The sequence below is a fragment of the Brachyistius frenatus genome, unplaced genomic scaffold (genome assembly GCF_029030835.1).
Source record: "Brachyistius frenatus isolate BFR_SWC_R1_liver_20210118 unplaced genomic scaffold, ASM2903083v1 Contig_188, whole genome shotgun sequence".
Classification (NCBI taxonomy): Eukaryota; Metazoa; Chordata; class Actinopteri; family Embiotocidae; genus Brachyistius; species Brachyistius frenatus.
This window is the reverse complement of record NW_027210787.1, coordinates 276,268-297,491: the sequence shown is the minus strand read 5'-3', so window position 1 is coordinate 297,491 and position 21,224 is coordinate 276,268. Positions and strand designations below refer to the sequence as shown.

The following is a 21,224-nucleotide window of genomic DNA, read 5'->3' as shown; positions in this document are numbered from 1 at the left end:
CTTCATCATATTTATGTTTTAATCCAATGGTCTATTAAATGCGATGCTGGGATATTGTTTGCACACAAATACATGGCTAAGCTCGTGTTTTGTCTTTCGTAGCCTTTCTGTTTTTAATCTCAATAATTATGAACATAATAACAAGTGGTTTTTTTTTTTTCATGAATGCGTTTATTGCATTTTTAAATGTGTTCCATACACTGATGTTTTACAGCATGAACTGAACACCCTCCCTCATTTTCACTGTAAAACTGACGAGAAACGAGAATGATTATATTATAGCTATATGGATTGTCTGTACTAGTTTATTCTGCCATTACGATTGCAATGAAGCTTTAAAATAAATACGTACTTTTCCACACATATAACCATATTTTTCACCTTAGTGTCTATTTGGTCTTAAAAGAAATGCCCCTTTTATAGGTCAGACAACATATAAAAGTCTAATGTCCTCGGTTATCAGGCAAAACATGTAGCTTGACAATAAATATTTAAAAAAAAAGACCTAATTAAACAATAAATAAAATACCCATCAATGACAATTTGTAAAACTCATATCACTTAAAACCACAGCTAATGAATGATAATAAATTGTGATTTTATTTCACTATAAGTTATGTGTATATTAAGTCATACATAAGATCACCACCTCATGCTAAGATAACTGTAACAATGAAATTATGCCAGCATTTATAATGCCTAAATCCTCCCTTTTTTAAACACCTAAAAAGTCTCCTCTAATTAAAATGCTACACTTTGCAGAGTCTCCTTTCACACACCTTTCTGACCATTCATTTAGCAAACGAAGCCTTTCCATTTCTGCTGATGCATCGTTTCACTCGGTCTGTGGTGGCTTGAGAAAGCCACAAAGCAACAAAAGTGCATCAATTTCATCCAGACTTTATGTTCTTTGATTCATGTCCATGGCTCAGACATTTCATGGGATTTTCCTGTGAGGAGAAAAGCAGAGAGTTCAGTACTCTGTAGGATGGCTATCAAACAAAAAGAAGAATCAGTGACAACAAACAGCTTTTGGTGAGAATTTTTTCCACCTTCTCCTCCGTTGTAAGTAAAGCTGGACGAGCCAATGGGCAATTAGAGGCCAAAGAGCTGTCAACACCACTGTGAGTGGGGAGAAGTCAAAAGGCCACCAAGACGGTCTCAGGAGCTGCAACAGAGAACTGGATAAAGGGACTTTGTTTCCAAAAGACTTATTTATTATTAAATTGCACACAAGAAAAGAAGAAGAAAAAGAAGAAGTTTAAATTTTACAGATAAATTTGATAAACTGTCAAAAATAGTTTTAGGAAGACCTTTCGCGCAACAGGTAAAAAATCCTCCTGCTTTGGTGTGGATTTTCTTGACTAAAAAAAATGAAATAAGAAAATATAGAAATCAATCAATTATTAAATTGTGATGGAGACATTCAGTACACATGTGCCTAATGAAAAAGCTACACCATCACTACAGCTCCAACAGTGTGACCAACCTGTGACGTGGTCAGCACCTCCAGAGTGTGCAGCCTGTGCAGCACATTGGCCATGTCGTGCTGCAGCCTCAGCAGAGCCATCGCTATCTGCTCATTGATGTTTCCCTTGGAGACACCGATGGGATGTCTGCTCTGTGACACGCAGAAGCACGCAGCGTCTACGCTGACACACCGCTGAGAGTTGCAGGCAGCCCTCGGTGATTGAGAACCTGGAGCGAGAGTTCGAGTGGGACAGGTCAAAGGTACGACACGCAACCTTAAGAGGAAAACCTTGCTCTTTGTGAATATATCCGGCACCTTCGAATGCTCAGGAGGATGAACTAAGTGTGTATATTTGGAGAATTGTAAATACAGTGTAATCAAAGTCAACTACTGCTGTCTTACCTCTCCTTCTTCTTGACAAAGAGCTGTTTTGTGTGCTCGCACTAAACCCTCCTTTAAGGTAGGGATCTCCGATGAGTACTCGATCCTCTCCCTCTCTCGGGGTAGTGTTGCTCTCAAACCTCACTGAGGCAGCTCCTGATCCAGGTGATTGACATTTCGATGTAGACAGACGCTGAGCAGGACAAGAAGACGGCCAATCACAGTTTAAATGGACATAAATAGGCCAGAAGACTTTAAAGGAATGATAATTTGTAAATATTCTATTTTCTATAATGCAGACATATTTAGCAGCACACCTCTTCCATTGCTAGATGCTCCATTGAGTCACAAAATTCTTCATTGTCTGAGTCTGTGGATCGGTGGTTCTTCTCAGGAAAAACATCACAGGGATCTGCAAGGTGCAAAAAAACACAGTTAGTAGTTGAAGGTACAGCATATGTATTATCTTAATGGCTATACAATAATATTGTTGAGTAACAAGTGTAACATTTACATGTTCATATGTTTTAACATTTGTTCACACTCTTATTCTTTTTGCACTATTTTCGATATTGTGCTTTTCCATATATATCATATGTACACTTTTTGCATATATGAATGTGTGATATTACCACTTGGGTGTCCGTTAAAATGCATGTATGGGTTGTACTGAACGCTGGACTCCATGGAACAGGCCAGTTCCTCCTCCTCAACCTCACTGTTGAGAGAGCTGTGTGTGCCGTTGGTGAAGGAGGACATGCTGAGCTCCACACTACTGCTGGAGCCCTTAGTGTCAGACCTCCACCTCCTGTCCTCCACCATTAATAGCCTCGGGTCAGGACTCCACTCTGGGATGGTACAAAAGAGAGAGACATCAAGAGAGAATGACAAAGCATTGTATATAAACAATGCAATTTTTCTATGCGCCCTGTGTCTATCTGTAATTGTCAGAAAGTACTTTGTGCAAATTACTTTTCCTTTATCTCTTAGAAACACTGTTCTCAAATTTGATGTTTTCAATAAATTCATAGAAGAAATATCACATCCACACTTTAGATGGAAGCTATGTATTTCTTGCACCCTTATAATTGAATACATCGTGTCATATTTATGTGGATTTTTAATTTATTTCAGAAAAAAATACCAAGAGCTTTCTGGTCTTCAGTCACTTCTCTAATACACTATAATATGAGTTTATGCATAAATTGATATGAGGTCTAAAAAACACAGCATACATAGTTGCTCTCCTTTCCTTTTAAGCTACTGAATGAGGCAAAATATTTGGGGAAATTGAGAGATAACAGTGTATAAAGTTTGTATTGAAATAAGCAACCAAATATCAAGCCAAAGTGTGTAATACACCTGCCAGTCCACTAGAGGAAAGCGTGTCAGTGTCACGGTTTTGCCTCGCCGAGGCATGAAAAACCTTTTGGTGGTTAAGGTCAGGAAAGCAAAACCATGTGTTTAACATTAGGCAGAAAAACTACTTGTTTAGAGTTAGGAAATTATTTCTTGAAAGAAACCTACGTAGCTTTTTCCTGGACTCTGGCCGTGGTCTCCTGGGTGACAGATGTATAACAGACGGTTTTTGCTCCTTTGTCAAATAACCTCTGTCACATGACCCGTACCATGTCGCATGTGTCTACTTTTCACGCCAAGGCGAGGCCCACAGTTATCCTGACGTGCTGTCCTCAAGGGGACTGGTGGGTGTATTACATGCCTTAGTATCACACTGGGCTTAAATAAGACACTCTGCAGCAACCTGGCTATGCAACATCACATAGTGCAAAATCTCACTGCTCTGTCGACGCTTTAATCAACAGTATTTGGGCATTTGCATTGGAGTATTCAGACATAAAAACAAGGGAATTTACCTTCTTAAAATGTCACCAAAAAAAAAGTTTGGTTAGTGTGCACCACCTCTACCACAACACAGGAAAGGTCACAGCACAACACGCCTAACGGCTAAAACTACACTGTACCTCTTTCCTCCTCCTTGTCTTCATCGTCTGTATTGTCTTCTTCATCCCCATTCTCCTCTTCCTCACTTCTCCTCCAATCACTATTCCCCTCTCCTCTCTCGATTTCACTATTTTCTCTGCTGCCCTCTGCCTCCTCGCTACTGACACTTCTGCCATGACCACTGCTGTGTGTGTCTTTCTCCTGGAGGTTTTGTATATCATCCCACAGATCCCCATAGCCTGAACAGTGAGGGAAACACTCCGGATTAATGTATGTTGTACATTACAAATCTACACAAAGCAAAGGCACACACACACTTGACATTTAGCTGAAACATTTACACTAAATCTACACTACACAAAAATAAAGCTGCAAGCCAACGCACTTCACTACAGCACATCCTGTACACGACAGACACATCTGATCTAATTCCTTACAGTTCATACAGCGCAAGCCAATGACAATGTCCACTTATCAGTATTTTGTCAAACAAATGAAACAGCAATGAAAGCAACTTAAATAGGCTGAAATAAGCTTCAACACTATCAACTCTACAGCTCCTACCAACACCAAAGACTTGCCTTCCATTGTTGGCCTGTGAAGCTGTTTAACCAGCTCATCTAGTGATAAAAAGACATGGAAGACAGGCTCAGAGTCTGAAAAAGAGGTCACTTGTGACTAACGGAGAGAATGAGCAGAAGTCCTTCATCCCACTTGAGCAGCAGTGCTCCTTTTAATGTGTTTTCAAGTGTGGAACAACAGTAATGTGGCGTCTCTAATCAGGTACATTACCGGCGTGTTGTGCAAAAGGCCGGGTGAAGGGTCTCTGGCCCACTTCACTTTCCTCAGCCTCTTCTCCTTCTCCTTCTACCTCTGTGTAGAAGTTGCCGAGCTTATGTACCAGGTCGGACACTTCTTCTGAGATGGGGATGGTTTCCAAAATCTGACAACACACATACGCAATAGAGTCATGCTGAAAAGGATTGGGAGCACATACCTACCTTTAAATTGGCAGAATAGAACCGAGCTGTTTGCATGAGAAGGCTTGGCCATAGTTGTACCTCAACTACGGCTATTTTTTTTTTTTTGACCAAATACAGTGATATCGATATATTCAGAGAATAATAAAGGAATGACTATTGAATCTTTCAAAAGATATTGACATCTTATTTGAGATTTTTTTTTTTTTTTACAGATAATCATCAGCAATGTGGATATAATAACAAAGTAGGTAAAAGCAAGGAACTGCTAGAAAAACGTGGTAAGTTCAGAAAATGTCATCACTTTTCTATGAGGCAGCCTTTAAAACCAGGAAAAGAGAACATTCATGCCACATCCCAATGTTACAAAATCTAAAATGATATCTCGTCTCATTTCACAATATCAATATAATATTAATATACTGCCCAGCCCTACCCTCAACAAGTAAACTGAAAGGTTATTGCTAAGGCAGTTAAGCTGAGGTTAACAACAGGTGGTAACACGGGCCTGTCATTTCTTCACAAAATTCTCATATTTTTTTTGATTAGCCAGACAACGGGTCGAAGACATGCAAGCAGCTGTGAGGCTTACAGCTGAATGCTAATGTAAGCGTGCTGACGTGCTCGCAGCAACAAGGCTGATGTTTAGCAGGTATAATGTTTATGCATGTTCACTATCTGAGCCTGTTAGCGTCATACATTGGTTTCCAAACATGGATTCAGAAGGCTGTTGCTGGAGTCCCCACACAGACTGAGACAGCACAAAGTTCTCCGGCTTCTTGTCTGTCAAAGAAATACTGCTGTTAGTTTATAAAGTATTGAAGTGTTTAGGGCCCAAATAGATTTCTGATGTGCCACCCGATGACCCCCTCAGATCTACTGTCTGTCCCCAGAGTCAAAACTACAGTTCACTCAGAGCAGCAGCGTTCAGCTTGATGCTCCACATATCAGGAACAAGCCCGGAGAACTGCAGGTCTGCTGCAACTCTAACTTGTTTTAAACCAGGGCTGAAGAACAAGCCCTTTATTTAATCAACGTATTACTCATTTCTTACACGGCACGGCAAACCTTTACTCTTATATTTTTCAAATACTGTTCTAATTAAGCTTCTTTTATATTTCTATCTAAATGCCTTCTTTAAACGTTGTGTTGTTTTCAGTTTGTCTTGATGCCTTTTGTGTTTTGCATAAATCACATTGGGTTACCTCGATGTTTAAATATGCTGTACAGTGCTTGTACGTTTTTTTCTTACCATGCCGAAACATCAACGTGAAGATTAAAATAATAACTCTTCTATTCTGTATGCTGCTTCTCTTCATCTTTAGTGTTTCCTATCTGAGAGGACTTACCAGCTGGATGTCCTCGACATAATTCTTCATGGCCTCTTCATTTGTCATGTTTCCTAAAGAGCTCCATGCATCCCTGGCAACAAAAGTCACAAAGTCACAGCTCACACTGAACACTGAGTCGACAGCGAAGAGTGAGAGACTGAAGCTGTGCGGTTGGGAGTGATGTGAAGCGATGAAGGAATCTCACCAAACTTGATTCTGTATAACTGCAGGACTATCTTGAACAGTGTGCAGTATTATTACACGTATATATGTAGCTGTCATTAAAATGGACAGGACGTTGGTCTCTGAAATATTTGTATGGATCTTGTGTTTATTTTGTTCAACTAGTTGTAACCTTATATTTCAAATGCATACCATTTAGCTTTACCACGGGTGTCCCAGAAGCCGGTTGGTCTGGGGATGCTGCAGGGCCCCATGGTGGCCTGCTTGTAGTAACTATAGAACATCAGCATCATGTCATCAGACGGCTGGAAAGGACCTGAGGAATTAACACAAGACAACAGGCGAGACATACTTTATAAAATTGTTCCTGGTTATACAAACCGTACATGTGCAGGGAAGCATGAGATGTGGCTAAAGTGTGAGCTAAGGGAGTTGTTATAGAGCTGAGAAATGATTGATTCAGTTAATCAGCTCTGATCCTTACAACAGCTTTATGAACCGCCAGGCGTGACAGCTCTTAAGTGCTCCGCATGTAGGTCAATCACCTTGAGTGTTTACACACCAATATTTCACACTCCACAGCAAATAGCCGAGCACTTAAGTGCAATCATTTGTCCTTTTTCCATGCGGACTGGAACATATAGGAAGAAGTCATCACCTTCTTCAGGCAAACTCCGGATCACTTTAACTGCAGCAGCAAATTTCGCCTCCAGGCTGTGTGTGTCCTCCTCCTGCGCCATGCTGAGCCCAGACAGGGATGACATGAAGGAGTCCTCACGTCTTCAACAAGAATATGAAAGAATTCAAGTCAAGGCAGTTCAGAGAGCGTTCAAGGTGGATCACAATGAAATCACCGCTGCACCTATGGTGGCCACTTGTCTTGAGCTATTCAAGGAGGCAGAATGTTTTTTCATTAATCCAGGAGATTTTTAACATCACATTAGTCTTTTTAAAATACCCGACTATATTGTTCAACAGCAATGTTCCCCTCTACGTCCGATTTGCTAGAAACTCACCATAAAGTTCATATTCGCCGGTGCAGGTAATTATTTCATTAGTCCGGTGTCTGTCTGCAATATGCAGCAGAAAGCCAATCTCGACTCCGGTCAAGGATGAGCCAAACAGTCTACGTTTGATAATTAAACATGTCTGGGAAATGTAGTTGTTTTTACGTGCAGAACTCCTTAAATGGAGGCGCAACTCAACGCTTCGTTCTTCAAATCCCACAAACCCTTGTGAGGAGGATTTAAACCGCAGGGATATATGGGAAATGTAGGCTCGCGACTCGAGGGTTTTGTCTATATAACAAAAGGCAACATTCAGGCAGTTATTTTTCTCTCTTTTGTTAAACCATGACCTATAAATCCACACAGGCCGTTGCACATCTTTCATACACTATTCACTAATAAGTTTTGATGAACATTTTGACATGTTATAAAATATCAGGAACGATTTTTATGTTGTGTTTAATTTAATATTTCATGATTTGTGGCCAGTTGGGTTTTACATCTTAAAATGTATGCATCTTTCTTGTTTTTTTGTTTTTTTTAAATCAAAGGATTCCCATAACTCTTATAGGCCTACTTTAAATTAAAAAAAATAAAATAACTAGAAGGTTACTACTATAGCTTATTTATATTGTTGTTGAAGTTTATCTATAACTGGGAGAAAATATGTTATATTTGCCACTATTTTATATTTTTAGGTTAGTATGTGATGAGTGTTGTTATGGAAAATGTAATAATAATGGTGATATTAGTAATATTTTATTTTGTAATAGTCAAATGTATTATCAACTTTTAAACAGTCATTTGAACATTTTTAAATGAACTTGTTTTACCCTGCAATATTCTTATGTGTGTTAAAAAAAATTTTAAAAAAGGAATAAAAAAGTGATATTATTAAACTGATTAATAAAATATATATTTGAGCAAACACAACATTCATCCTTAGAATATAATTCTAATATTAGCTTACATGTATTCATCCACAATTATAATGTTTGAATTATATTATGATATAATATATTATATCATATAATATTTTAAACCAAGGCTAAAGAACAAGGCCTTTATTTAATCAACGTATTACTCATTTCTTACACGGAAAGGCAAACTCTTATATTTTTCAAATACTATTCTAATTAGGCTTCTTTTATATTTCTATCTAAATGCCTTCTTTAAACGTTGTGTTGTTTTCAGTTTGTCTTGATGCCTTTTGTGTTTTGCATAAATCACATTGGGTTACCTCGATGTTAAAATATGCTGTACAGTGCTTGTACGTTTTCTTTCCTTACCATGCCGAAACATCAACGTGAAGATGAAAATAATAACTCTTTTTTTCTGTATGCTGCTTCTCTTTATATTATTTTATATATTATGATATTGATAAATGAAATAATTGTAAACATGATAATGTATGTTTTTACACGATAGCTGCACTTCATCATTAACTAATACTACACCACAGCAGTGAAATGTAATTGGTCTACTGCTCCTCTCCCTCGACCTCTCAGCCAATCAGCGCTCACCGTTTATAACGTAACTGCGATTAGTCACGGACTGTTGTGAATCGGAGGCCAGCGGCCCCACAATGCCAGGCGGGGGAGCCCCTTTCTCAGCAGCTCGGCTCAGCATCACCGCCTCGCCTCGCTGAAACGGACAGACAGGAGAGAAATGCAAAGGGATGTAAGATGGCAGAGCTACAAATGCTATTAGAGGAGGAAATCCCTGCCGGTAAACGAGCGCTCGTGGAAAGCTACCAGAACCTGTCCCGGGTCGCGGAATACTGTGAAAACAATTATGTTCAGGTAAGAGACGCCCGAAGGCCGTTCAGATTCGGGTTTTCGTGTCAGTTGCGTCGGTCGTGTCTGCGGTGCCGGAGGAGAAGCGTGTGAAACCACAGGGACAGGATACGCTGGTTTTAACGAAAGCCACCATCACACCGCCAGGGAAACCGTGTGGCCTTTTCCCCCCCTTCCTCCTCCTCCTCCCCGGTGTGCGGATTCAGCGGCGGGTCGGCGGTCGGCCGCGGCGGCTGCGTGTCGGTTCTTTTCTCCTTCTGGCTCCACGTTGAAAAGGCTTTGCTCGGTGTGCTGAGGGCTGCTGGAGGCTTTCGGAGGGTGTGTCGTTGTTATGACTAAGTGGTTTGTCACTGACTGCATTCTCTGATGGGTACCTGTGACAGAACACGAGCTCGAAGCCGATTTCTCTTTTACACATTTCTGACATTAATGATCGCTCTTTACGTGACTTCCACCACACCGGCATCACACGTTTAGGCCACATAGCGGGGTTATAAAGGAAACATCGCGAAAGAAATCTGCACCAAGCCACTTTACTCTCGTAAAATATAAAAGCTAACATATCTGTATGTTCCTCACAATATTTTTTTTAGATGTTATTATACCAGCAAAAGGACATTTTAAAACTACTATTAAACGCTTAGTCACTTTAAAGTCACTACAATGGTGGCAACGAAGACTAATATCGATTTTCATTTGGCAATTAGTCTTTTCCAAAAGCTCTTCTCATCTGTGAGCTTTCTTACCAGTAGGCTATGTATCATAAAGTAAATCCTAAAGACTTCCAGAGAAATAAAACGATCCTCATTTAAGACTATAAATGTGTATCGATGCCTTGTGTCTACTACCAGGCTCCACAGCATCATTTGCTTGTAATGAAATGCATGGTGCAGGTTCATGGTAGGTGTGCCTACTTGGTTTTACTTGCCTAGACTGATTCATATTTTAAAGTCAAGAAAAACATGAATCATTAGTTTTTAGGGCTAAACCAGGACATGGAGACCTCCAGTTTGATCATTACATCTGTCAATGTTTTTGGTGCGATTTGCTTGTTTCTATGTAAACAGGAGTACGGGAAAGGAATGATTTCCAGGAGGAACTGAGGTCAATTTTGGAGCAGATCTCAATTACAAGGCGGATCCACAACCTATTTTTCCGCTTTCACAAACACTGCGAGATGCATTATTGGACGTTTGGTCTACTAAAGCCTTGTTTAGACTGCCAGCACAAGTCTGTTTTTTGTCATAGCCGGGTTGATTTATGAAACTATGGACAGCAAAAAAAAACCAATGGAAATGCAATTTTTGCAAACCGGATCTCTTTCAGAGGTGGTTTGAAATGCGATTTTGATCAGATTTCTACAGACGAGCCTCATCCTGAATGCTCTGATGGCTCAGATCAGAATCTTTGCGTCACCCGCAACGCGGCACACAACGACGTCGTCATTGAGTGAGAATAATCTTAAGCTACCACTAGCAGAGCGCCATCGGAGAGTGGAGATGTTGTCACGGTGCAGGACGACGACAGCAACCGTCCACAGACAGAAGCTGAAATAAATTGTCTGCTGCCACTTCGGTGCCGGTGGATTCTGTATTGGAAAGCCACGTCACTAGCAAAGCCATGCGTACGTAGTTACCACAGCAACCCATGCAGATATGTTGGTGATGTCTGGACACACGAAATCTTGGTCCACACCCTCGCAAATAACAGTGTGGACGGTCTGTCCTAAAGATCGAATTTGAGAAACAAATCCGATTTAGCTGCAGTCTGAACAAAGCCTATCTGCAGTATATCATAATTCCAGTAGAGGGTAGTAAAGGTCAATAGTGACAAAACACAAGCCATCCTAGAAATCCGATGACTCCGTATCACAATTCACATTCATAAGTAACAGTAATCCTCTGGGATACACATGTACCTGCTAAAACCTAATACAGCAAGCAGTCACTATGGTTTCATAGGGAAGAACAGAGACCAGTGCAACAGCTTGGCACAAGCGTATTTTGACATCAGTCTAATAGTTTTGGAAATATATCCCAGACATATATGGTGGGACAGATTTGCACATACCTGAAGAGTGGACTATTGGCCTCGGTGAAGGTATGCGCTCTTCAAGTTCCCCACTGGTTTTATTAATGTATTTGGAATAAACTTTTCTGAAGAGAAGCTTCTGCTTCCAGTGCCGTTTTTTCACTACATTTCTCATGACCCGATGTGTCTAAGCTGTTTTTCATAATCTTTGGGGATTTCTGGCTCGGAGAGTTATTCACAATAAACTTCATCACCGTGTGACTTTCCCACAGAGATTGCATCCAGTAAATGTGGGTGACAGTGAGAACTTCCATCGTAGACCATCAGTAGGTTGAATGGTGTGCTGTGAACAGCAGTGTCTTGTCAACAGACTGCCTCAAACCAGAAACTGCGCTCCAGCGTGGGAACATTGTGATTTTGCTGGCGTGAAAGCCCACAGTTATGCCGCAAAAGCATATCAGATCACTTTACTCTGGTTGTCGTTAGAAAAGTAATGTAGGTTAAAATGCTTGAATGCACCGTTCACACCGACAGGCAATCATAGGTTTGTGTTGCAGTGCTTTTAAACCTCGATTATAATGCGGACGGCGTCGGTAAGATTACGTTATTTTGCTCAAATGTTGTGCTATAGATGTTATTGAAGGTCACATGGACACACTTTTATTTTTGATTCAGTTGAGGAAATGTTCTACCTCTGGGAGTAACCTTATTGGAAGCAGTGGATTAAAGGGTAAAAGCATTGCTTCAGCCTGGAGACCAGTTGTCTTCTACATTGATTTATCCCTTTCAGATGTTTTTAATTTCATTTGTTTGGAATATTGAGTGAACAATAAATTATATTGGATCACCAGGTTGACAGCTTGACCATTATATGTTACTAGCAAGCTGTTTTAAAGTGGTGTTATTCTTAAACTCATGAATAAAACCTGAATAGGTATTAGTCTTCTCTCAAATCTTTTGCTGATTGATGACATGACATTTTCTTTAGAATTTGATGAAATTCATATCAGTAAGTCAAAGGAAATGAAAATCCAAGCTGCATGGTGTTGCAGATAAACAGCAGGTCATCTCAAATCCTGTAAATGATGTGTTCTTTGCATACCAAAACCAAATTCCTGACATGTTTGGGAAAGTAGTGCCATGCTGCATTAAGCGAGGATGGAAAATGATCAAACAGACTAACGCACGTATGTGTTTGTAGTCGATGATGAGGAGAAGAAGATTGTTCCTTCCGGGTGACTTTTGGTCACAGCTTCTTGAAGCTCATTTTTCCTTTGTCGTAAGTGCAGCCACATGCAGTTTTGGGCACCACCTAAGCCAAACAAATACAAAATCATCGCGATAAATGACCTTTTAAAAAAAAAAAAAAAAAAAGTTTTGTCTTTAAACTTTTTGGGTGTTGCTTATTTATAATCAGCTCTAGTTTTTATCAAATGTTTGAAAAATGGTAGTCAGATTTAGACAACATTTTGTAAGATTATCGAATTTTCCCCAAACCCACATCCACTTAAGTCTTCAGCTGTTGGAGCAATGACCATCCTCATCACCACAGCATGTTTTCTTCTTACATATATATACTGTATCTTTCTCTATTGCTACACAGTACAAGAGCAACAATCATACCATATAACTATATGTTGGGAGTCATGTGCAGAATACACCGTGATAGTTTCTTTTGGAAACAGCTGGCATCATCCAGATTAGATCTACTGTGTGGTTGAATGAGACAAAGGCAATAATTAATACTTTGATGAACAATGGACTGGGAGATTTGACCTTTTGTGTAAGTTGTAGAAGATTTGCCAGGTTTAAGTGCTTGACATTTTTTTGAATTATAAACGCACTCACTTAAGAAAATTAATCAAATGTGTTTTCCCCAAATGCTCAGGATCTTAATTCATCTGTTTTCGAGAACTGGTTTCATCCTGATTTTCATTACCTTTACTGCTGATGTTGAAAAGCCCTGCAGTACTGCAACATTTAGAGCAATGGGTTTATTTATTACAGCAATATAGTCATGCCTGGAATAAGAAGATGTGTTTGTATGTAGCTTATCCTGAATAATGATTTCTTCGGGGACATTAAAAACATTAGATCGGATACCGCGTGCATGTAAACACACTTGACAAACACAACAGGGGATGCAGAGTAATGAGTGTTATGTAGGCCAGTGCAGCTTATGCTCATGTTGTGCACAGTGAAATTGGACATGGAAGATGTGAAGTATTCTTCATTATTCATCAACTGGAAAGGCAAAATTATACAAATACAGAATCCACGCCATGATGTGTAAATCTACTCTGTGATGCTGCAGATAAAGTTTTATTCTTAGATTAGATATTTGTAATGGGCCATTTAAAATACTGACAAACTGTCACCCACAGTATTGGTGGCATGACAGCAGAACTCAGCTTTGTTAGTAACTTTCTGAAGGCGTTTGTGTACTAAAATAGCATCACTTTGAATGTTATCTGTGGAAATCAACAATAAAAACATGCTGTTTTTGGGTTACAGATGGGCTCTTCATCTTAAAATAAACACTATCTTCTTGATTCTGCTTCAGTATGTGGTTTGGATAATATAGAAATCAATATGTTTGACTGACATTCTTTTAAATAAATCAATTGGTGTGTGTTTTTTCAACTTCAATAAGATAAAATTACTGTTTTTCCTCTATAATATAAGATGTGTGAAGAATAAGTTGTTGGATGGCAGCTCGTGATTCTCCCTAATATTTCCCTGATGTTGACCCTGCTAAAATCCCCGCTTCGACTCACATGAGGCCCCTCTGACTCATAGTTTCTTCTGTTCATGACTCCCAAAGGTTCACGATATTCCAGTATCAGTCCTGGGATTCAGCATGATACGGCACTCAGAAATGGCTTTATTTTAGTGCATTGTTAAGATGGAGTCTGGTGCTTAAGAAAAAAAAAAGAAGAGGAATTTCAAGTGGAGCCTTTACAAAAAGCCTTTTGTAAGCTTAATACGAAGTATAATATCTGAAAGCAGAGAGTGAACGAAGTGTATTAGGGAGATGTAGGTTATTATTACCAGGGGTTTTCTATTCAGGATATTTTCAGACTCTTTTTAATTAGTTTCAATCTTTTGCAAGATTTAACTTCCCTTTGACTCATCATCTTTGCTGTATATATTTCATGGTATTAAACATGAGTTTTACAAGTTTTATGAGGCTGTAACCATCCAAGCACTGTGTTGGTATTTCTTGACCCAGGAGAATACTTAAATGGGACTGTGAGGTGTTTTGGGAGACATGAACAGGCATTACTGATATACATATAGGACAGTGTTTTCCAAGCCAAGAGAGGGCCTGTCTCTGAGGCCAGCAGTGGGTCCTTTTTCTGTTAAACTGGTAGTCAGGTGTCCACACTGGATGAGCCAACCTGCAGATCGTTCCAGACATCTGCAACAGATAATGTCGCTGCAGGTGGTTTGCGAGGTAGCAGGTAGTCATGGTCACTTAAGGGCTGTTATGTTGCAGGGTGTCAGCCTGCTGCTACCAAATACACATATCAAATTGTTATTTGGAAACAGCTTGTACATTATAGTTGATGGCTCTGTGGCACTCAGACTGCATTTATGAGATTTTGGAGGTTTAAAAGTGGACACAAAATAATAATAAACCATTATTAGACAGCTTCAGATATAGCTGTAGGTCAATCCCAGCCATTACGAGCCCTTTAAAGGACTAGTTCTACATCTTTAGAAATATGCCTTTTTGCTCTCGTCTGTTAAATATCAGGCCAAGAGGTCATTTGCTTATCTCGGCACGAAGACTGGAAACAGCCACAGCTAGCTTGTTCCAGCCAAGTAGCAACCCACTGTGATGTCACTCATTGGTTTGTGAACCACCGTGTTGTTGCCCAGCGTCTGGCATTTTGGCCAACACCATCCTAACCTGACTAGAAGTGACTGTATTTGAACAAGAAGCTGGAGTTGGGAAAGATTTGTCTCGTAGATCTGACTGCGTACCTGAGGACACCACGCTCACCAAACGATACCATTTCATGAGAAATACTCTCTTTTTTTAACGGGAGTCTAGAGGAGGCAGAGGCTTTTTGAAGCCCGTCCCTGGTGGCCCTCAGTGGAATTGCTCTTTAAGCCACACAATGGTTTGTCATCACTTTCCCAGAAGATTCGGTCAACTTTGGTGGGACATCATGTTGTCATGGTGCTGTCGGTAGCCCGACTCAAAATAACTCAAAAAATAAAAGACTAGTAGAAATGTCAACAGTGATTTCCCAAAGATGGTTATAACTCCTTAACACCATTAGGCAAACAAGCTAAGATTGATACCAGATATGTCATAAACAAACACTAAATCTTTGCTAATTAATAAGCATAGTTAGGAGGAAAGTGTACATAATAACATGATAAGAACAGCAAACAGCAGAGCCTTCAAATTTACAGAGCAGGTCCCCCACATGGAGTAGATCAGCTATTTAGGTTTTGGAGTGACTTGCTGCGTCATGACGTAAAACTGATTTCTACACGACTGTTAACCTGCTAGATGACAAACTACCATCACTGAGCATAGACCTGCCTTTACCACAGAGAGCACGGCGGGACAAAAAGCAATACAAGTGAATGTTGTTGGATTCCTGATTCAAACAGATTAAACGAGCAGCAAGACACGATGTCTCCGAGCTTTAGACTTCCTGATGTGTTGGCCTGTTTTTCAACTATTGTTGAGAGAGCCAAGCTCGCGGATTTTTCCTGCTTCCAGTTTTTATGCTAAGCTACGCTAATCATCTTCTGGCGTTTGCTTAATCCTCAACAGAAAGATATGAGTTCTTTTCATCTACACTTTTGGTAAGACAGCGAGCAAGTGGGTTTCCTAAAGTATGAAACTATCACTTTCAAAACACTGATATAATGTATTATTTCCCTGTATATGATATATAGCAAGTCATACACTTTAGAACGTAGCAGCTTTTTAAGTACTAAGTATGGTTTAATTTTTTTTGAAGATTATCTTGTAATTTTTTGCAATGTCTTGAATTCGCAAGTACAAAGTAGCTGCACGATGTTGTCATTTATGTCATCGTGTCCTAAAACGGTGATGCAACTCTTAAAGGGCAACTTCTCCTGTCGATAAGAAGCTTAATGATTTGGTCCCGTCAACTCTGGTGGGCAACTACAGCTGAAGCGATTAACCTGTCAGCCAGTTAGTTCAGTGGTCGAAATGAATCAGTGGCTTGTAATTGATTAAACGTTCAGAGCCTTTACAGTATGGAGTGAAATAGTAGAACAGAAAACGGAGATTTGTTTCATCTGCTGTGTTTCATTTGTAGTCGATACAGTACGTTTTTTTCTGTTTGCCATTTAGTAAAATAAAGAAAGCCTTTATTTATTTATTTATTTTTTTACTTGTTTGACATTTTATACACAAAATAAGGAATTTCAGAATGGAAAAGAAAATCCGTCGAATCATTTACTTGGACAGTAATTGTCAGTTGTATCTTGCTGAGAAAGACTGTCAGTGCACTGTCGGAGCACTGCATTATCCCTGTTTTCTTTCCAAACTATAGATATGTCCATTCAGTCCTTCAGCTATTTAAAGACGTCCGCAAACAGATGGTTTGCGCAGCCGGGAAGAGATTTGGGATCCTACAAAATGTCCTGGCATTCCTGCTCTCTGGGCTCCACTCCCACCATGCACCTGTCCCACGTCGCCCATCTGAGTTATTTGGAAGTAACTCTTGTCCAATTCTAGACTGTGTTGTCACCCACAAAGTCGCTCCTTCAGGGAATCACAAACTCTTTTTCACTTGTCCTCAAATCTTCACAGTTGAGAGACAACGGTCCGGTTAAACTCTAACTTCCTCTCACTCTCAGCTCAAACTGCTGGAAGCTTTCCTCTTTACTTTTGTGGATCTCATACGTAACTTCTCCTTTTCTTTCACCCACACATCCGTCCCAGCTGGTTGTTCTGACTTCTGTTTTCTCTTTCTGCCCCTTTCAGGCTCAAGACAAGAAGAAGGCCCTGGAGGAGACCAAAGCCTACACCACCCAGTCTCTGGCCAGCGTGGCCTACCAGATCAATGCCTTAGCAAACAATGTGCTGCAGCTGCTGGACATCCAGGCGTCGCAACTACGACGCATGGAGTCCTCCATCAACCACATCTCCCAGGTACACATCACATCACAGCAGATACACATACACACATTCTGCAATAGTGATGATTTAAATCTTCAGCTGAGAACGTCAGCACGGATTTTGTCAATCAAATCACTGCACTTCTTTTTAGCTGTTCAGCGAGATAATGCACCAATCAAACAATTCTAGTGCTGAATTTTTTGCGAAATCAGCTTAACTACTTTTAAAGCAGATGTTGGTACAACCTCCTTCACTGCCGTCTGGTGATTGGCTCGTTGGTTGACAGCGCTGTCAGGCAGAAGAGAACCTCTGACCGGGAGGCCACATTTGACTTTTCTGACTTCTAATAATTAAATGTACAAGAGTACAAAATGCAGTTTTGCTTTAAATGTACATGCAAAAACGCTGCATGAATTTTAAGTTGGTCTTCTTGTTTATGGATATGAGGCAGAAACCGTCGCATCGTCTGTATCCTATAAGTGCACGATTTAGTCGTATCAAAAACAATTCATACCTCTATGCGATTTCATTTTTAATTCTTCTGCATTTTTATTCGGGACATCAGCTGCATCCCAACAAATTACCATGCGGCGTTGCACCAGGTGATACGGGAAGTGAGGAAAATAAACCATAGACTATTAGAGAACACAGAAAAATACTTGTGTATAATAAAAGAAGACAAGAGACTGGAGTTGATTGTTTTTATGTTCAGTGTCAGATTCATGAAGCTGCTTCATTTAACGAGCATTTATTTTCTGTTGTACTGGTCTCACATCAGGCACCATCATATTTAATTTTAGTTGCATGTTCTTCTCTATCAGGTGAATGAGTGCAGTAAACATTTGTATTAATCATGATCTCAATTCTTACCTGTTTCTGATACAGGAATGTTGTTGAACCATTGTAGTGTTTTGGGGGATTTTCCTCTCGAAATTAAACTTATTTAAGTGCAGTAAAATGCACACTGCCTGATATTATTCGGTGCCCTAAGACCAAACCGCACAATGACACATTCATGCATTGAAAAGACTGACAGATATGGCGGGGGCATGGATCATGCTGGAGCTGCCAAACCTCCACAGCCCCTCTTCAGTCCCGCTTGCTTCATCAGCAGTCCTCTGTCTCTCTCTCTCTGCCGCTGTCTCTCTCTGTGCTTCATGAGGCCACCCTGCCTGTCAGCCAGTGAATGTCCCGTCCCCTCCCTGTGTGCTTCATTAAGCCTGTCAGGGATGAAGTGAAATCCTGACGCCAGCACTCCTCGCCTGGTTAGCATTTTCAGCTCGGCGGGCTGCAGGACGGAGCGGTGTGAGGTGCAGTCTAATGACGAGCAGCGAAACTCTTTTATTGATCTTATTAAAGATGGTCAGCGGTGCTTTAGGTGCCTCACTTGATACTTCAGAGCTGATGGCCCTCCAGGGTAACCAGACTGATGTGAAGACTGTGAACTGTACCCCAGTACAGAAACTGCTGAGTCAGTATGTTCACTTAAATGTAAGCGTTTGTCTCTACGTATCAGAAGAGACTTAGATCAGCTCCAGTCTGTCCATGATGTTCAACATACTTCTGTTCTGACTTGTCATAGCAGGAAAACTACAGGTGTGGCTTGTTTCCATATGAGTGTACCAGCAAAGTCAAGCCTTTGAGAAAATATCCACAACACCAGAGCCTTTGAAAAATATGGAAGCCATCCTTTAAGTTATTATTTATATGAGTGCTTTTCATTCTGTTACATCATGTGAAAATATTTGCTGTGAAAAAACTTTCAGAACTCCCAAAAAGTAAGCTTGTGCTATACATCTTAGAGAAGTGCATTATCCATTTATATTCTGTACTATATGTTACATGTTATATTACATATAATTGAATGTCCTGTTTCTATCACCTTTGAAATATCTCAAAAATCCGTCCTATTTAAACATTTCATGATGCATAGAGCCTTATACATGCCTTCATCTCACGCCTACACGACTGCAACAGCCTCTTCACCTGCCTCAATCAAAAACCCATCAGTCGACTTCAAACTGTCCAGAACTCAGCTGCCAGATTTTTAACTAAACCATCACGCCCGTTTTAGGCTCCCTGCACCGGCTCCCGGTAGGTTTTTAGAATTGATTTTAAGATTTTGCTGTTGACTTTTAAGACACTTCACGGCCTCTCTCCCTCCTATTTAGCTGACCTGATTATTCCATACCAGCCTGTCTGTAGTCTGAGATCCTCAGACAAAAAACTGTTATCTGTTCCGGAGTCTTAAAACTAAAGGTGACAAAGCATTTTCAGTCAGAGCCTCCCAAGTTCTGGAACGAGCTGCCTGAGGAAATAAGGTCTGCAGAGTCAGTGGCATCTTTTAAATCTCTTCTTAAAACATACTTTTATCGGAGAGACTTTGCTGATTTTAGTCATCAATTCTTATTTCTTTTATACCCTGTTTTAATTTGTTTTTATGATTGTTTTATACGAGCATTGTGTTGTTAAGACTTGTTAGAATTCTCTTGTTTTGTTTTAATGGCTTATTTTATGTAACTGAAGTTTAGAAAAGTGCTATACAAATAATGTTTATTATTATTATTATTATTACATTGCAGCCCTTGCTGATTGAGATCCCTCAATGTTAATTAAGCCTAAATCCGGCAGATAAATCTTTCTGTATTTTCTTTAAATATGGTGTCTGGTGAGACATTAGCAGGCAGTCCGGATGAATCCATACAGGCCATTCTTTATGGGTAGAGCATACGAGCCAAGAAGTTTTGCTGGCCGAGCTGGGCAACTTCCAGTGTAGCCCTACACTACGGACTGAATGAGTCAAATTCCAAAACTCAAACTAGTTATTTGTGGGAGTGGTGATGCCTTTTAATGAATTTATTCCACATTCATCCATAAGGTTAAACTTGTAGGTCCACCAAGCTGACATCATAAAGACAATATGAAGGACAATCCGGCTAACATGACAGTATAAATGAACAGTACTTTAAATAGACATCCATGTCCCTAAAAATAGCCATCTCAGAATCAGTGTGTCAGAAACTAGAATTGCCTCAAATAGTTTGAAACTACAGAAAAGTTCCTGCACTTTTTATATGCACTTCATACAAGTATTCCCACTAGTTTTTAATCATTATTCTCAGCACACAGGTGTCCAAAAATTAAATTCTAATGCTTGGCTGTGCCAAGTATCTTTCTGGCTAAGCTTGACATGAAAGAGTTAAAATGGGATTAGAAGGTGGCCAAACATTGCTGCCAAATCCAAGTCTCAATTAAAAGCCCAAAGCAGAGCAGGCTGTGAGAAAATTATACAAGTAAGGCAACTACCTAAATGCAAATCAGCAGCATGTTTAATAAAAGAAGAACCCTGGATCAAGAATTTAAATGAATGGTTGTGCCTGAGGGTGTGTGTGTCTGTGTCTGTGTCTGTGTGTGTGTGTGTGTGTGTGTGTGTGTGTGTGTGTGTGTGTGTGTGTGTGTGTGTGTGTGTGTGTGTGTGTGTGTGTGTGTGTGTGTGTGTGTGTGTGTGTGTGTGTGTGTTACTCATGTTGTGGGACAATGGAAAAGCAGAAAGCGCGTGCGTTTGCATTCAGTGCAATGATAAACAAAATGTTTCATTTTTGATTCAGTTGGGATGCACAACTTAAAGGATTTTCCGATGAGGCTCCGTCGCCCTCTTCTCCATTTTCCTGCTGTCTGACTGATTGCTTTCTGATTCATCTTTATTTTCTTCTCTGAAAATGTCATTCATCAACTCAATGACCCACTTGTGACACTCTCTGCTCCATTTCAATTGGTCAAATCCTCTCAAGTGCAGGATCGACCGAGAGCATCATATTACAGTGTGAATTCAAAAGATTACGATGATGGCGTTATGAACATCACATCTCCTTCCTTTTCTGCGTCCAATTTTACTTGAGATGATTCGTGTTCGAAATCACACGTCTGTTGCCTCCAACTTGTTCAGCTGGTCTGCGGAGAACAA

At 40.1% G+C, this 21,224-nt stretch overlaps 2 protein-coding genes across 9 annotated transcripts in view; one reads left to right on the top strand and one right to left on the bottom strand.

The window, feature by feature from the left end:
• Positions 1-148: 148 nt before the first annotated feature.
• LOC138632573 (acyl-CoA-binding domain-containing protein 5-B-like) lies at positions 149-8,916 on the bottom strand. 5 transcript variants are annotated; one of them, XM_069718244.1, is made up of 14 exons: positions 8,839-8,916; positions 6,967-7,088; positions 6,501-6,624; positions 6,144-6,216; positions 4,607-4,757; positions 4,396-4,434; positions 3,835-4,053; positions 2,485-2,700; positions 2,170-2,264; positions 1,874-2,045; positions 1,490-1,698; positions 1,314-1,364; positions 1,053-1,168; positions 149-950 (listed from the first exon to the last, which is right to left on the bottom strand). In XM_069718244.1, the coding sequence occupies exons 2-14, from the start codon at positions 7,070-7,072 to the stop codon at positions 938-940; spliced, it is 1,584 nt and encodes a 527-aa protein (XP_069574345.1). In that variant the 5' UTR covers positions 7,073-7,088; positions 8,839-8,916; the 3' UTR covers positions 149-937. The 5 variants fall into 5 exon arrangements, with proteins under 5 accessions (XP_069574345.1, XP_069574343.1, XP_069574344.1 ...); XM_069718242.1 differs by lacking the exon at positions 8,839-8,916 and adding an exon at positions 7,325-7,419 and having other exon boundaries at positions 6,967-7,193; XM_069718243.1 differs by lacking the exon at positions 8,839-8,916 and adding an exon at positions 7,325-7,419.
• An 84-nt stretch (positions 8,917-9,000) lies between these two features.
• The window catches only part of LOC138632574 (abl interactor 1-like), a 30,372-nt gene continuing 18,148 nt past the window's right edge, over positions 9,001-21,224 (top strand). For all 4 annotated transcript variants that reach the window (XM_069718248.1, XM_069718250.1, XM_069718247.1 and 1 more), the window contains exons 1-2: positions 9,001-9,117; positions 17,126-17,293. In XM_069718248.1, coding sequence (XP_069574349.1) covers positions 9,001-9,117; positions 17,126-17,293 — 285 coding nt within the window. The remainder of the gene's footprint in view (positions 9,118-17,125; positions 17,294-21,224) is intronic.

Bases quoted from the DNA above. Each gene is read 5' to 3' on its own strand.
- LOC138632573 (XM_069718244.1), bottom strand. From the start codon at position 7,072: ATGTCATCCCTGTCTGGGCTCAGCATGGCGCAGGAGGAGGACACACAC. The intron at 4,054-4,395 runs GCAAGTCTTTGG...CTCACTGTTCAG, and splicing joins TCACAGGCCAACAATGGAAG to GCTATGGGGATCTGTGGGAT. The intron at 1,365-1,489 runs GTTGGTCACACT...CATTTTTTTTAG, and splicing joins AGGTGCTGACCACGTCACAG to TCAAGAAAATCCACACCAAA.